We start from the raw sequence: 16,199 nt of genomic DNA, 5'->3' as shown, positions 1-16,199 counted from the left end.
TACAGAAATTTTGACTATTAAGGTATGGGAAATCCTCTTGTTCAAGAATGGAAGTCAAAAGGAAGAAATTTGGAGAGGGGAGGGATTGTGGTGGTGTTCCCCCACCAAGTAACAGTACTACTTGTACCAAGTGATTTGTTCTGATACTTTTCAAAAATAGATTTTCTCCTGATACCAAAGGCCCCAGTAACTGCATTTCCCACAGGGGTCCTGTCCTAAAGAACAGAAGCAAGGCACACCTTCCCTTTAGAGATACACTTATTTTCACTCTTATTTCTGTCTCTCCAACCCTAATGGAATCACAGCATCATTAACTTAAGAGCAGAACAGTAAGAAAACACTTTCCAAGAGAGAAAATACCCGTGTGACATAAAGAAATGACAATACTTCTCAGTCTGTCCAAGTGCAAGTAGTAAGCCTCTGGAGACAAAACAAAGGTGCAGAAAGTCAGTTCTTGTGAAATAAATTCCTACTTTGAGAGACCTTAATAGTTGACAAAAGTTTTAGAAGCCAGCAAGTAAATGGCATTTACTTTACTTAGCTTAGCATTTACTGTTAGTCATGTGTGTCTTAGGTTATGGCATCTGCCGGAGCAGTATGGAAGAGCCCTACGGCATTACTGTTCCAGGAGGCACAAACACTGCAGTGGTTACAGTTAGTATTTGGATCCATTGCTGGCTGCCGTTAGGAAAGCTCATACTTCAAAGCAAGTCTGCTGACCCAAAAGTCCCAAGAGCCACAAACCATAGGGAATCTTCCAAACCAAGAAGCTCTGATTTAGGAATGCTTAAGCACACTCAAGTCCATGTACACAAGTATGTGGTTTGCTTTGGGATTTCAGAGGTGGAGGGAGTGGATATGGAGCTACTGTGTATAGGTGGTTTTGTTAATGAGGCAGGGGTGGAAGGAAGTGAAAGCACAGGAGGCACCAGTGTTTTGAACTCTTCAGAAAAACAGCCTTTGCATAACTAATATGAAAAGATGGGGCAAAATTTTTCAGGAGGCCTGGGATTAGGCATTAACAGCTAACAATCTAGGCACATTTGTAAAACAGGAAAATTTCATTTTTACATATATCCAAGGACATCCTTATAGGAAACAACACCCCCTAAGAGTGTGAAATCTTCCATTAGGAAGCTGGGAAGATGCATAGAGTGCCAAAGTAACTGTTCACCCTCCAGCTCCATCAGTAAATACACACTGTAGCCTTTCCTTGAGGAGAGGGCAGTGCAGTAGTCACAGTACAACACACTTGCACCAGACAGAGTTTGCATCTGAGCATCTTTGATAAATGCCCGTATTAAAATATGATCCTCCAAGAGAATGGACAAGCTGAGACATTCAGGTGAGATTCTTGCATAATGTTATAAAACAACTGAAACCAAACATTTAGACAGATACACAGTGATAAGTGATACAGATAAGTGATCTGCCATCCCTGTTCTAGTCCTGTTCAGCAGTCCTGACACCTCTTCCCTGCTCGGACTAGGCAACAGCAGAGACAAAGGCTCCCTTCAGAGATTTTTTCAAAGCTTTCTCCTACATCTAAATGTTTGCAGAATAGCTCTTCCCTTTCTGCTTGTTATGGGAAACTTGAGAGATGCTGTCATATAAAAGCTAGTTTGTATAAATGCTGTTATTCAAATAGCTTTGTATAAGAGTTATTCATCATATCTCAGCTAGTACAAACTCTGGAATTCAAGGAAATATAAGAAATCCAGTAAACAGTTTAAAAATTGCAGTTCTGAGTACAAAAGAGCAACAATATGTGCATCATATACAATCTTGCATTTATGCAAATATTACATGGAAGTGCAACAGCTTATTTTGTACCTGGAAGTGCTACATCTGTGAATAAACACAGAGCTATAGGCATCAGCCAACAAGACACTGCCTGCAAACCAGAAATACACATAATGTCTCTCCCATGTACTTTTAAACACAGCAGGCTGACATCCAAACAGAAAACTGTTATAAAAGGAATACAGAGCTGTAGAAGAATTAATGAGTCACTCATGAGCTGGGCTTCTCAAAAAAAATTAAAGGAATAAAAAAAAGCAACTTAGACTTTGATGCCTGTCAATATGTTTTGCCTTTATAATGGCACCTCCTTTTCATAAATACATATTTATGACCCCTGGTAAATGCATTTATATGTCCTTTTGTTTTATTTAGCTTGGGCAGAAAATAAAAAAGAAAGGAGCAACAGTTCAGAATTAGTTCTTCCCCTTCCAGTGAGTGGAAAAGGTACAGGTCTGCAGTGCCTTCAGTGTGAGGGTATGCCTGAGCTGCTGTTAGGATGGTATAGGTAAAGGGATGCTATATCCCTATGACTCTGACCATATCGGTCTTCCCTGTGTCAGCTCTGATGTTTGAACTGCCCTGCAGAGAACTGATCTGTGGGAGAGCTGAACTGGGGGGAAATGGCTGAACTAGCGAGAAAAGGCAGAGTGTACCAGTCTGGGTTCTTCAAGACAGCAGCATCCTGTTGTCAAAGGCAACCGATGTGCAAAAGCTGGCTCCTAAGCAAGGGGCCTAAATTCCTGTTACTAGTAATAACTCAGCTTTCAATTCAATATCAACACTACAATCAATCTTGTTCTAAAGAAATACTACTTGTCCAGTGGGCAATGGGGTTTTTTTGGGTTTTAATCCTCCAGCTTCAATTTGGCTGTACATTGCCAAAATAATTTCACATTGACATAATTTTTACCACAGAGCAGGATAAACAGTAACATTTTATTCTGTTGCAAATTGGAATACAACTCTTACATCTTTTCTGATAGACAAAAACTCCTTGAAGTTAGTATTTTAACACTTACTTGAAGAACTAAAGCACTTCAATGTATTGCTTTCAGCTCAGTCCTAGAGGAGCCAGTTCACAATACTGACATTATTACTAGTAGCCCTAACTTCCAAGCCAACCATGGAGAACTCAGGTTCTTTTGTTTGCTTACCATAAAAAGTCTAAATAGCAATATTAAAAGAATACTAGGAGTACATACAGGTAGAAGCACAAGTGCTCCCATACTTGAGCCTTGCAGCATGACCAGTTACCCTTTATTTTTTTATCTGCTGAAAGTAAGGCACTTGATACTATGCACAGCTACAGCCAAACAAAGCATTTTCAGTAACACGTCTTTTCATTCATTTTAGACTAGTCTTCAACTTTTACGTGGGCAGGAACACGATAAAGACAGTTCTGTAGCTCTAGTCAATAGCATTTGCAAAAGTGAAGAACGAGGTGCTGTGCAAACAGACATACCTAAAATACTATGTTAAAGAGTCTTGTTTGAGTACTGTTTCACTCAAACTCCCATCCCAAAAAACAATTAAAATCAGAGTTTGAGAGCAGAGGTTGACTGGCACATTTGGGAGCACTGAGTACCAAAAGCAGCCTAAAGCCTGTTTTCACTTGTGTTTATCCTATGATCTCTCTGCAAAAGAAGGCTGTCAGTCCCAGCCACTTGAAAACACCGGCTACCCTCCTGTTCTCATCTGTAATTCCATGTGGATACATAAAATGTTCCCAATGACTTGCAGGAGAGCCACTCAAGTTACATTGTGCAAGATTCATCATCCCTTTCTGTCCCAAGTCTAAGCAGCACAAACACGTTGCCATCCCCAGAATAGCAGCGTCTCTTGGCTGGGTTTGTGCAGCCCTATTCTTCATCCTGGCATAGGTGCCGGCAGGGCTGCAGCCAAAACTGCTTCTGTTACAGACACATTAATCCTCAGGGCCACACCCATTTCTGCCAACTGTTCTCACTACTGATGGCAGCATGCATTTAGCATTTTAACTTAAAACAACTTTTTAAACAAAAAGCAAAAACTGCCTGCAGCATCTCGCCCTCTAGGGCCAAGGTGCTAGTTTGGTCACAGGAACACTGCTAGAAGAGATGTTCCACTACACTTGCTCTCCCATTTCCAAAACAGGATTAAATAGTTTTGATTCAGGAGAGGCCATGCCAGCTGTTTAGTTATTAAAAAACACAGCAGCATGGGGAGAGGATAACACAGATAATTTGGGATCCATCATCTGTTATCAGGTCACTGGATTCCCACATACTGTTGCGGTCAAACTCCCTCTAGCTTGCACACAAAGCTGCTGTTGGCAGAAGCTCTTATCGCAGAGATAACAGCTCTGCTTGGATCCAAACCAACCCATCCAGCTCTGCCAAATGAGTCTCAAAATACATTCTCCACCACAGCTTCCTAGACTAACAAGACTGCAAGCAGGTTTTTGTCTGGGGTTTCACTAATTCTATGTTAGGAAATATAAAAAACTGCAACTTAAACCTGGAAGTGGGCTAAAAACCCAAGCTTTAAATTATTCTAGCTAGACACAACAGCTTTTTTACAGGTGCAATGACCTCTGTGCTGTGAGAACAAGTGATGTATACTGCTGCTTATTTAAACAGATGGATAATATAAACTAACATTTCCATGCAACAAAGAGTTAAAGTAGAGAACTTGATGACTAAAACAGTGAGTGGTGTTTCCATGTGTGGCCTCTGCTATGAGATGGGACATGCAGCATAGGATTATGTTCAAAATTGCAGTTTTTTCTCCTGATACCAGCAAAGCCATGCAGTCAGGACTCAGATAATTTTGGCACTCTCCTGTAAGCAGAAGAAATACTCCTCAGCATAATTCAGACTCTTGAAGAAATCCAAATGGTTGCCAAGTTAAAAATGTCATAGAACTACAGAATTGTTTAGGTTGGAAAAGAGCCTTGAGATCATTTGAGTTCAACTGTTAACTCAGCACTGCCAAGTCCACTACTCATTTATGTCCCCAGGTGTCACATCCACACATCTTTTAACTACTTCGAGGAATGGCAATTCCACCACTTCCGGGGGGTAGCCTGGTCCAATACTTGACAATCCTTTCCAAGTACTCTCATCCTGTTGCCGGCTGCCTAGGACCCCCACCTGGCTACAACCTCCTTTGAGGCAATTGTAGAGAGTTGTAAGGTCACCTCTAAGCCTCCTTTTCTCCAGGTTGAACCCCCAGCTCCCTCAGCTGCTCCTCCAAGGACTGGTTCTCTACAGTGTCATGGATTCACCTGACACAGCACATGCATTCAGCAGCTAACTTTTAAGAGCACACTTTCCCCAGTACACATCCACACACACACCCACACCAGTCTCCTCCAGCCACTCCAGAAAACAGCATGCTAGTGTCTGGTTCTGATTAACACAGCCTCTGTGAGTAATGCCACATGCTAACAGCCTGTCCTGCTGGTGACTCAGCCCGTGGCTGCAGAACGTGTGCAGGGCACAGATGAAGGCAGCATCGGAGTTCAGAAAATGAACAAGCCATCAAGTGCTGCAGGTTTGGCTTGTAGCCAGCAGCAGCACTCTGCCTTGCCACATGGGCAAGTGCGTGTGTGTGTTCTCCTCACCTTCCTGCACTAGCTGTCCTTTTGAAGACATCTGAACTGGATTTGGTTTTTTGGTATGGACTAAGGCTATGTTAATCAGCAAGACAAAAACATACTGCACAGGAGCCATTAACCTTCTTCAGATGTCCCTACAACAGCCTCATGGCAGTTTCTAGATGAATAATCTTATTATTGGACAGAAGGAAGTAGAAGTATAATCTCCACAAAGCCTCTTATCTTTACTGGGCAATATAGCTCAGCCAAAGACAAAAAATGGATGCAGAAACAGACAGGGCCCTGGAAACTCATTGACTGATTAATGAAAAACAAACTGATCTCCCATGAAACACCTCCTGCTCAAATGTCATCTTAGAAGAGTTAAAGGCATTTGTACCCCTCTAGTTTAAGGATGCTGCTAAGCAAAGCCATGTTTTGCAGTTACTACAGAACTGAGTGAACACAAGGACAAATCTGAGCACAGCAAGTGTCTGAACCAGGACAGACACAAGGACAAGGACACAAGGACAGTGGTATTTTAAAGTAGCTTGCATAGGAAGGCACTGATTTGCACTGACTTGCCACCTGCCCATGCAGAAGGTTGCCGAGAATCAAACTCATGCACACAAAGCCCCAAGACAGCTAAGGTTCATATTTTCCTCTTCAAGAGCTTTCCAGAGAAGCTCTTTTGCATGGATTCAAAAGAATATGCCACAGGCACTCCAGAAAGCATTATTCAAGCCACAGGAAGTTAGTAACTTCAAAATAAAGAACTCTTTACTTTCTTGCCAAAGGCTGAATTTTTTCCAAGCCTAGTAGGTTAACTAAACAAGGTCTCAAGTCCAGGTTGTTCAAGACATCTTCTACTGTCTTGTATGCATCTAGAGAGTTGTATTATCTAATGTGACCCATTACCTTCAATTAATGAATTGAGAATTCCTCCTTATCACCACTGTTTACCCAGGATGCAGCAGAACATGCCTTACACACATGGGACAGTGGTAAAAGCTCAGACAGCTTCAGATCCTTGACAGACAATTGTAATCCAGTCAGTATGAATTTTAAACAATACATATTGCTACACACCTACCAAGGTTTTTCTTATCTCAGGGTTTGTCCTTCTGTGAGATTTAAGTATCACATTATCATGTTGTTTAACAAAACCATGTGAGAAGATGTTGGATGAGAAGGGTCTGACTGAGCCCAGAGGGACAAGTTGGTGTTAGGGTGCTCTCTGTATAGCAGTAACTGCTTCACTGCACTATAGAAAGAGTGGGTTTGGGTTTGAAATGCTATTACGAGTGGACACATAAAATTTTGGAGATTGCCAGTCATAATGAGCAAGAACACTTGAACAGCCAAGAGGAAATCATACCACCATATTCGAGTCAAACCCAGGATATAATACTTTTATGAACTCTTTGTATTTACATTAGATAAGACTAGTAAGCAGGGGAGACAATCCAAACAGATTTAGCCATAAAAAACCCTGCATGACAGATCAAACTGAACATCAAGCTCTTGAGATAGCTTTATTTTAAAATAAAGCTTAAAAACTACCTACACCATACTGAAGAGCTACCCCTTCTATGTGTAGTTGTAGGGATTTTTGTTTAGTTTGAACAATTGGTTCACTCTCACTGGATGTTATGCCATGAGACACTGAAAAAATTAAAATCCAACAAAGAGAAAAAAAAAAACCCAAACTGAATCCGAGGTCTGTAAAAATTGTGGAATGCACATATTATGCACTTATGTTGCTAACATAAGTTAGCAACTTATGTCCAGGACTAGAGCTTAATTTTACAACTGTATTATCAACAAAATTCCATAAAGTTGTTAATGCATTCTGTGTTACCACGTAGGAGGGGGAGAACACAATCAGTCTTTCATATTACAAACCTTACCCTAAGAGTGAAGATAATTTATCCTAGTTGACTGGAACAATTTCAACTAAAATATAGTAATCCCCAAATAAAGCATTTCTGATTTGATCTTATCACTAATATTTACTGTCCCCATGCTTTCCTCACTCTTCCCTCTCTGTGCCTAAAAAATACAGAAAAATAAAAAGGAATTTGAAAATTCAATTTGAACTGCTCTTTTGTGCTTATGGGCCAGGCCACACTTGATCAGCATTTAAGAGTCTTCTTTGCCTTATTTTATAATAGGCTTTTGCACATCTCATTAAATCAGACATGTTTTATTATAGATTTTTATAAGGCTTATAAATCCCTAAGTATTATAAGCCTTATAAATTGCACAAGGTTTATAAACTTTAAATGTAACTAAATTTAAGTAGGATCTTCTTTTCAAAACACACTTGTCACTGGGCTCATTTTCGACACGACACACGAGCAAAGTACCATATTAAGTATTCTTAGGCATAATGAACATCATTCTACTTCTTGTCCCAGGATCACCACTCTTACAGCTCCTACTGAGAAGTTTTTAACTGTACCAGACAAGCATCCTACAAAAGCCATGTCCCTTGTGCAAAGCAGCCAAAGTAAATATTCAGTACTGGGTAGCTAACAGATCTTTTGTTATCACTTAGGTAGAAAGAGCATACTTACTGCTACGAAGAGCATGCAGTACATGGAGAATGAAGAATGGCCAGAATAAAATGATAGTCTGGAAAAGAAAAGATCAGACATCAGTTTTCTTTCACAACATTCAGTCTTCAGCAATACTAACCTGTATTATACAAGTGAACTGGTAAAATGCAAACATGTCCATACTACTCTTCAAGGAGGCTCCCTAGGCACATCACACAGATTTTAACCAAGAGTACAGACTTCATTACTCATCAGTTATCCTTTTCCAGAGTTAAGCTGATGTCTTCAATAGGCAGTAAGTACTGGACTTTTGACTGAAGTTTGAACAGCAAGGGAACACACGCACAAAGACAATAATCAGGTGTCCTTTAACAGTTCATCTTGATAAAAGCCAGAATACTTCAAATATAATTACTTCTTAAAAGTCCTTATCTTAGAGTCACAGTGTATGTATGAATAGAGATGACATTAATCATGCCAAAACAATTACTTGCATTTAGTCACCATCAAGAGGCAGTAGTTAACAACTCATATCTACAAGTTTATATTACATTTCTACACCTTTGTGAAATCTATGATTCACACACACCCTGATAATTTATTATTGAAAGGTAGGGGGAAAGGCAGGAATGCAGTTTATTAACCAGTCAACTGCAAAAGATGACACTTCATGTAATATTTGCAGAAGTGATTTGTACTTGGCGATCTCATTGAGAGTGTCAACACTGCCTTCAGCTCCCAAAGGCTTGACAGCTGACACTGACAGTCCAAGACTCCTTTGGCCAGGTCCTCCCCTGCACAGCTGGTTTTGTGCAGAGACACAGATGTAAAATAAATGCCACACACCTCTTCAGGAAAAGAAGGCAAAATCTAAAGACAATTTAGTCTTAATCAGGGAGATGAAAGAATTGTACTTGGCACTACTTTTTTCCATTTTATGCAGAGAGCCTTGTAACAGTGCTGCTCCACAGGCCACCAGCCAGGTTTCAGCCAGCCTTCCGTGCAATTTAATGACACAGCCCTCCTCAGCAGTGTGGCATACAAAAACATGCCCAGCTTAATAAAGTTTCATATCTCTGCAGTCTGACCTCTGCCATATCCACCAGACCCCTTGTTTTGGTGCCTCTGCCAGGCAGAGACCCCGAGGCCAGGGAAATTCCTAGTCAAAGGAAACATTTCCACTCTTCGGACTAGGAGTAAAAAAGGCAGCTCTGACGTGCAGCAAGATAATGAGGCTAAAGATGCCCTGCTCAAATACCACAAGAAGGCAATGAAACTGTCTTGTGCACAAGTGAAACTGCAAAACTTCCTGAATTAGTTGGCACATATAACATTTAGAAACTGCACCAGAAAAAGTCTACCTAAGTCTGTTTCAGAGGTTTTAGAGCTTTTCGTGTATGGCTGATTTCAAACACTGGCAACAGCTTTTGGTTTCAGAGGTACTAAATAAGCAGTCTGGAATAAGATTACTTTTGTTTCACCAACTGATATTTTCCAATTAGCTTCTTAAAAAGAAAATCTTTGCCAGTGTACTAGCTTCAGATGTTTAAAGTTCAAAACCATTAAGATTACACTGTAGCTAGACATCCCTTTTCCACTCTTGTACTCAAACACTTAATATTTCTGGGCAAGAGTCCACTATAAAAACCAACACAAGCATTGTGAAGAGCCCTGTCCTTCAAACATGTCATCTAAGAATGCAAAGCATGCTGTTCTACAGAAGATACAGAATAAGGAGATTTTGGCTCCTCTGACAGTACTTTATCCAACAGGTCTGGCCATCCAATGGTTGGCCATATATTTCCTACAATTATTGAAAGCAACCTTTTGCCAGCTGAAGGACTTTAGAAGACTAGTAAATGATAAAAGGAAAAAATACCATTCTTTAAGTTTATTTTGAAACTCCTATACCCTTTCAAACATGTTCTTGACTACTGGTCTTTTTTGTTTCAGGAATCTATTAGCCTAAGGTACATTAAGAATGCCTTGTCCCAGGTTGAAGATTACAGACTTTGAATGCATTCTTATCAGGTATAGATAAGTATTCTGTACATGACTGAAAATATTGTGCTTAGCACATGAAGTATTGCCAGAAATACAAATGGGACAAAGTACTGATCCAACTTGCACATTGTGCAATCCCAGTGAAATTTCTCTGCCAATACTGCTGTCTCTAGACTTCTTTAAGAAAAAGACATTTTTTAAAAATCTTAAAATCCTTTCAAAACACTAAGATTGACAATGAAAAATTTCCCAACAATTCATCAGCACATAAATAATGTCTTCCCATAGCCTGGAGAATGTCATGTCTATCAGACCAGCCAAGCACTTGGCTTCTTTGTGATCCTACTGCAAGTGCTGGTTTGCCATGAGCCAGCAGTAAAACCGTACAGACAACTTTCCAAGTCCCTACCTTTCACAGTGAAAGAAAGGCTAACTTATCCCAGCAGAATTCACCCATCAGATTCCAAAATATCCTCTACAAAATAGTCTTAGAACAATATCCAGTGAAACTGAAGTATCATGAAATAGAGCTGGCTAGTGCAGTCTTGATCTGATAGTTTCCGAAACGGCCAATTCTGACATCAAAAAAACAGTTTTTCAGAGGTCCATGTCTTTCACTTCGTCAATACCTACCTCATAGATCTCTTCCTATGTCAGAAATAGGGTTTCATTTTTACAGGAAAAAAGTATAAGCTTTAATTACTTCCACTTGGACGATATATTATTCCCAAGTTAGAAAAATGCCTTAAGTAGCAACATAAAACCAGTTTCAGGTCTCAGTTGAGGTTTAAAGTATACTCCTAGTTTCCAAAGTACACAGTAGAGCTGGACATCATAAAAATGTCTTAAAACAAGGTAATTTAAGGGATGTTTTGCTTTCTTGAAACTTAGCTTTGTCATGAATTTCACATGGTTACAAAGACAGTAAAGAAGACACAAGACACGGTAATTTTTAAAAAGGTCCTTAAAAAGTTCTTGAAAGCCCTAAGATTGACTACAATTTATTACTATGGTTCGTTACTGAATGTCTGCATTTTTAAAGAATACCTGGAAAAATAATCAAAGTACAAAATTTCTACAAGAAGCATATCAGCTGAATGACTTTATTATTTTAGCCAGGATTTCTAAGCCCAGATAAGCAAGACTAAGAGAGATTGCCTTGGAGGACTTGACACTGACAACCTTCTATTACTTTCCATGCACAAGGCCAGCTTAGCCCAGGGAGCAGAGCCAGCCTGACAGGTTATGTTTCTTCAATTAGTAGGAAAATTGAACATAGTACACAGCACATAAAAGGATTATTTTTCTTGGACTTTGACATGCACAAGAAAGTGCATGTTTTAAGTAGTAAGTTCTGCTTGGCACTATTTTGTAAAGTACATGACTTCTTAAGTGAATTATTGCACCCTGCAACTCAGTAAACAAGCTTGATGTCTTGTCTTCAATTAATATCTTCACATGAACACCTGAATGTGCAGAAACTTTAAGACAAATGTAGGAATCTGTCAGGGAAATTAACAGCCTTGGGAAAGACAAGGCTAGAGAACAGCTAAACACAGATGGTACAGTGGAGCATTAAATGGTGAAAAATTACAGTAAACAACAGTAGAAAGAGGTATTACACACAAAAGGGCATCCTTTTAGCTGAATGATAAGGAAATCTTCCCAACCTTACTACAGAATTATGAAATGATCCCTTGGAGAAAAACAGAAGGCTCAGCAAAACATTATGCAGAGTCCCATGTCAAAGGAAATAAATACACCCAGCTGGATTAGCCAGCATGTCCTTTCCATCTTCAAGTTCCCTGGATTCTCCCAGTCTGACTCAAAGCTTCCACTGACATTTGTGTTAGCCATTCCATGATCTGGAGGGGAATAAATGCCAGAATGCTGCAGCTCAGCATGCCTGTGTTGAGTAAGCCAATGCTTGTGACAAGTAAGCCACATGCTTGTCACTGAAATATTCCTAGTATTTCAGTGCCACGCTTTAAAGTCCTAGTTCTACACTTTAACACCCATTTTTTAAAGTCAGTTTTCGCTGCATTCAACAATAAAGTTGTTCTCCCAAGATTCACTCTTTCCTCATATGCTGGACTTGCACCACACTACAACTTACAAGATCAGTGTGGGGTGTGAGTTTTGAGGACTCTGAAATTAAGCCCTTTTGTCATTACTGAAAAGAAAAGTTGAAATAAACACAAAAGCAGTTCACCTACTGAACAGTATCAGGAACTACTCAAAACCTCATGTTCCCAATTTCTGCACTTTCTTCCTTGTCTGACAGTAATTACACCCACACTTCAGTACAAAGCCACACACTTACACATAGGAAAACGCTGCCAGAGTCTTTCCAATTCATTAATCCTTCTCTGGAAATTTTTATTGACAATTTTTTCAACAGGAGACCTAACATTTAATAGTAAGTATCTTGCACAATTCCATTATCATATCTCAGGTGAAGGGTGGATCCACTCAGCTTGGCTTTACGCAGTGGCAGATAGTGAGGAAACTGCCAATGTAATGTAATGACACATAATACACATGATTTGATACTGTGACCATGTTTTTGCAGACTTTCCACTTTTTTCCTTTTGCAGTCTATCATACACAATTAAATTCCCCTGCTTATCCTACTGACATGAACCAAATCTAACAGGTTCTAAGAAGAGATAGCTGTTTACTTATTTCTAATCACCTTCCTAACCACCAGCCTTTGAAACAAACACTGCTGATTGTGCAAGAAACAGGGGTATAAAGTAACTTTTCCTCAAGCTCAGCATCAACATGAAATAGTTTTAATTAGCAGTAGAGTACTGCAAGGGTTGTCTTAAGTGCTAGATTGACCAGATTCTGAAGCTGGTTAAAAGCTTCTGCTGGCATGATCTGATGGGAGTTTCTTTCTTTATTCTCTAGGAATTGAAGAAATTAGCTGATGAAACATTCAGGTGTGCAGATATTCTGTAAATTTTATTTGAACAAAAGTATTACACACTGATGGGACAACGTAGCAGAGCAATGACTACCTAAACTAGCTATTTTGCATCTGACAGGAGAAGTTGATATCAGCAGCTACCAGGGGAATAAACTTGATTGTAAAATAACCAGTATTAAAAAAATTTCATACCGTTACTGGATTTTTTTTTCTTTTAAAATAAGCAGCAGTCAATCTGCACATGAACTTCCAAATTTTATTTATTTTAGCAAAGGAGCAAGAAGTTACCAAATCCTGTCATTTATGCCGTATAAAAACACGTACATTTTGAGCTTTCAATATTCCAAAGTCCAACAAAATCCATGCTGCAATTTCCTCATGAAAATTGCAAAACTATTACGAAACAAGTTATCTTTCAACAGTTCTGATTTTATCATTCTATTTAACTCAATGCAAAAAAGGAAAGTTTAAGTTTCTACTACACTTCCAGGTAGCCTCCTCCAGTAGGGAAGAAAATAAAAATTAGGACTTTGTTTACTTCTCTTCATTGTAATTCCATCTCAGGAAATAGTAAAAGTGAAAATGGCATCAAGGGGTACTCAAACCAACATTTCTAAAGACTTGTAGTTTGCTCTCACTTGCACTAGATCACTCCTGTTCCATTTATTGTGTCTGCGTAACTTACCCACAATATGTTTTTTACTGGCAGTAGTGTTATTTTTCATAAAGGGAACGAAGACAGAAAATTATAATCTCTCTTAAATCAGGGATTCATATGCTATTCCTTCTTTAAGGAATTGCTTTGGGTAAGAAGTACTTGACAAGTATGCAGAACACATCCTTCAGCAGATTCTTATAATCTTCAAAGGGGAAAAGGAAAGGAGGCAGTGGGAGAACACTTAAGGGGATACCTGTTCCTGCAGCACTATGTGGTTGATACAGTTATACACACCCCAAGTTTTATCATATGAGACTTCTTCCTCCTGTTACCTTAGATATAAGTTTTACAAACCAGTGAAATTCTGTGAATAAGAAGATGCATCTACCTACTTGGCTGGCCACAGCTAGCTTCTAAATAATTTTCAGGATGCACTGAACACAGGTACATATTTTGATTTCAAATGACCTTAAGCATGATAAGCTACTGAAGCAGATTTCATGCCCAGCTTGGTCTGAAAACCATTAAAGGGGGAAGGGTTCTAGTTTCAGTCACGAAAATGAATGTTACCTATCACTACTCAAAAGGTCCAATTCACACTAAGGCAAAGGAGATGTAAGCTCAGAAACAAGATCCAGATTGCAGAACTGCATCTCATTTGATTAGAGCATGTTCATTTTTCAGATTCAATTCTCCCTACCACCAGTAAGTTTCATTTACAAAGGCAGCTCCTTTTGCTCACAGATCAAGTACAGCCCCATTTCAACACACACTGCCAACCTAAAAGCTTCTAAGGCTTAAATATTTAAAGGCTTTTATTCACTACCATGGCTCATTTTTCCTTCCATGTAAAATTATGTATAGTTGCCCTGACTAAGCTCCTTCTCAAACTTCTCAAAGGTGATGAATAATTTCAATTGGTCTGTAAGTGTTCCCAAACCAGCCATGTTATATCTTGAATAGGAATGGCATAAGGATGAAAGCAGTGCTGAAGGAAGAGGCTGCACTATCTGACCAGTAGTACATGTGTGGACTTCTATTCCTTTCAAATGCCTTGGTAGCCAAGCTGCTTCAGTTGTTTTTTGTGGGGTCTTTTTACATGTACGTTTTCAGAAGTGAAAACTAGTAAATCAGCCTCTAATGAAAACTCCTATACACAGAAATTTCAATAGTGTAGAGCACTTCACAGGTTGAAAGCTCCATAAAAGAAATAATCAGTGCTATATACAACATACCAGTATGCCCGTAGTAAATACATAATAAGTCTCTGGCATGTCAAATTTCTGATTCATGATGCTGATGGAAACTGCCGGATGAGAAGTAATCCATTTAGTTATGCTTGAATCATTAAGTGCAGTTTGGTTTTCAACAAAGCTTTAAGAAGTTTCAAAACAGAATATTGGTACATTCTATAAAAGCCAAGTAATTTTAATGCAAAATTCACTATAGAAATTTAATGCAAATTTCACTATAGAAATACTCCCAGTACTGACAGGCAGGGAGACAGATAAGGAGAGGGACAGACAGGTCATTTAATAGAGATGGGTTAAGTTAAAGTGAATGTTCAGACTCTTGACTTAAGTTTAAAAATTCAAAGCAAACCAGTTGCTATCTAATGAAACAAGGGAAAACAAAAGCATTCATTTAAATAGAAGTAAATAAGGCATAAGCCTTGGAAGTTTTGCAAAGGTTTTTTTTGGCTTGTAGTTGTTTTTTGTTTTAACACAGTTACAGTTTTGAAGGGATAAGATAGAACAGACAACATGAGAGTTTCACAAGTTGGTTGAACTCCAAACAAAGTTATATGGGTTAGTCCCATATCAGCTGCCTGGCAGGGGCACCCTGCTTCTGGGAACTGCTCAGGGATTTAACTCACAGGCACTCACAGCTCATGCAGGGCTACAACCAGAGAACGAGATATGAACAAAGCTGACAAATTCTTGGCAAATGATTGGTAAAGGGCACCACCTTGGCAATTGTGTTGAAATAAGGTATCAATGTCAAAACAGTCAGCTCTATTTCCTAAAAACTTCCTTTGAAGGCTACATTTTGAACTTGCAATGGCAGACTACACACAGCTTGTTTTGAGCGCAGACGGCACAGGAGCAATACATCACCTGAAGCAGGGAACTATTTTTTCCTTTAGACAACTGAGTTGTAATATGAATCTGTACATTAGTAATACAATTATAATTATGAACCCTGACAGCTGCATTATCCATTACCATAAACAGAAAACTGACAGACTGAAATTAGAGAGCTGCAAATACCCAAAGTTAAGTTTAACTTAAAAGGAAGTGTTGCACACACATACACATCCTTGCTAGCTGTGCAAGTAAGCTTTTGGGGGCTAAAAAAGCTCAGACTGCACAGAGTGTCCCTGAAGTAGCAGCCTTCTACAATATGGTGTAATATTTACCACTTCAGGTTCTAAGGTTTAATTTCTATGCATGTGCTTAGTGAGGTGACAAATAATCTAGGAAGAGCAGTTTCCTGGACAGATTCCTGGATCTGCTTTGTCATGAGATTTTCAGTGTTGCTCCCAACCCAGAACTTTGAACTTTTAGGTCCCACTGCACATCCATACTCAGCAAAAGGAGCTAAAAAAAATAATACCTAACAAAAATGTCTAGAAGTTAGTTATTGCATTTATGTGACAAAGCT

The 16,199-nt window shown here is 39.2% G+C and overlaps 1 protein-coding gene across 2 annotated transcripts in view; it reads right to left on the bottom strand.

The window, feature by feature from the left end:
* Positions 1 to 16,199, bottom strand: part of PLPP1 (phospholipid phosphatase 1) — a 63,300-nt gene that overhangs the window by 6,436 nt on the left and 40,665 nt on the right. For both annotated transcript variants that reach the window (XM_041424563.1, XM_041424564.1), the window contains exon 4: positions 7,960 to 8,017. In XM_041424563.1, the coding sequence (XP_041280497.1) occupies positions 7,960 to 8,017 (58 nt within the window). The remainder of the gene's footprint in view (positions 1 to 7,959; positions 8,018 to 16,199) is intronic.

Source organism: Onychostruthus taczanowskii, unplaced genomic scaffold (assembly GCF_017590055.1).
Source record: "Onychostruthus taczanowskii isolate IOZ18803 unplaced genomic scaffold, ASM1759005v1 scaffold83, whole genome shotgun sequence".
NCBI classification, from domain to species: domain Eukaryota; kingdom Metazoa; phylum Chordata; class Aves; order Passeriformes; family Passeridae; genus Onychostruthus; species Onychostruthus taczanowskii.
The sequence above is the reverse complement of the archived record's forward strand: the minus strand, read 5'-3'. Positions and strand labels throughout refer to the sequence as shown.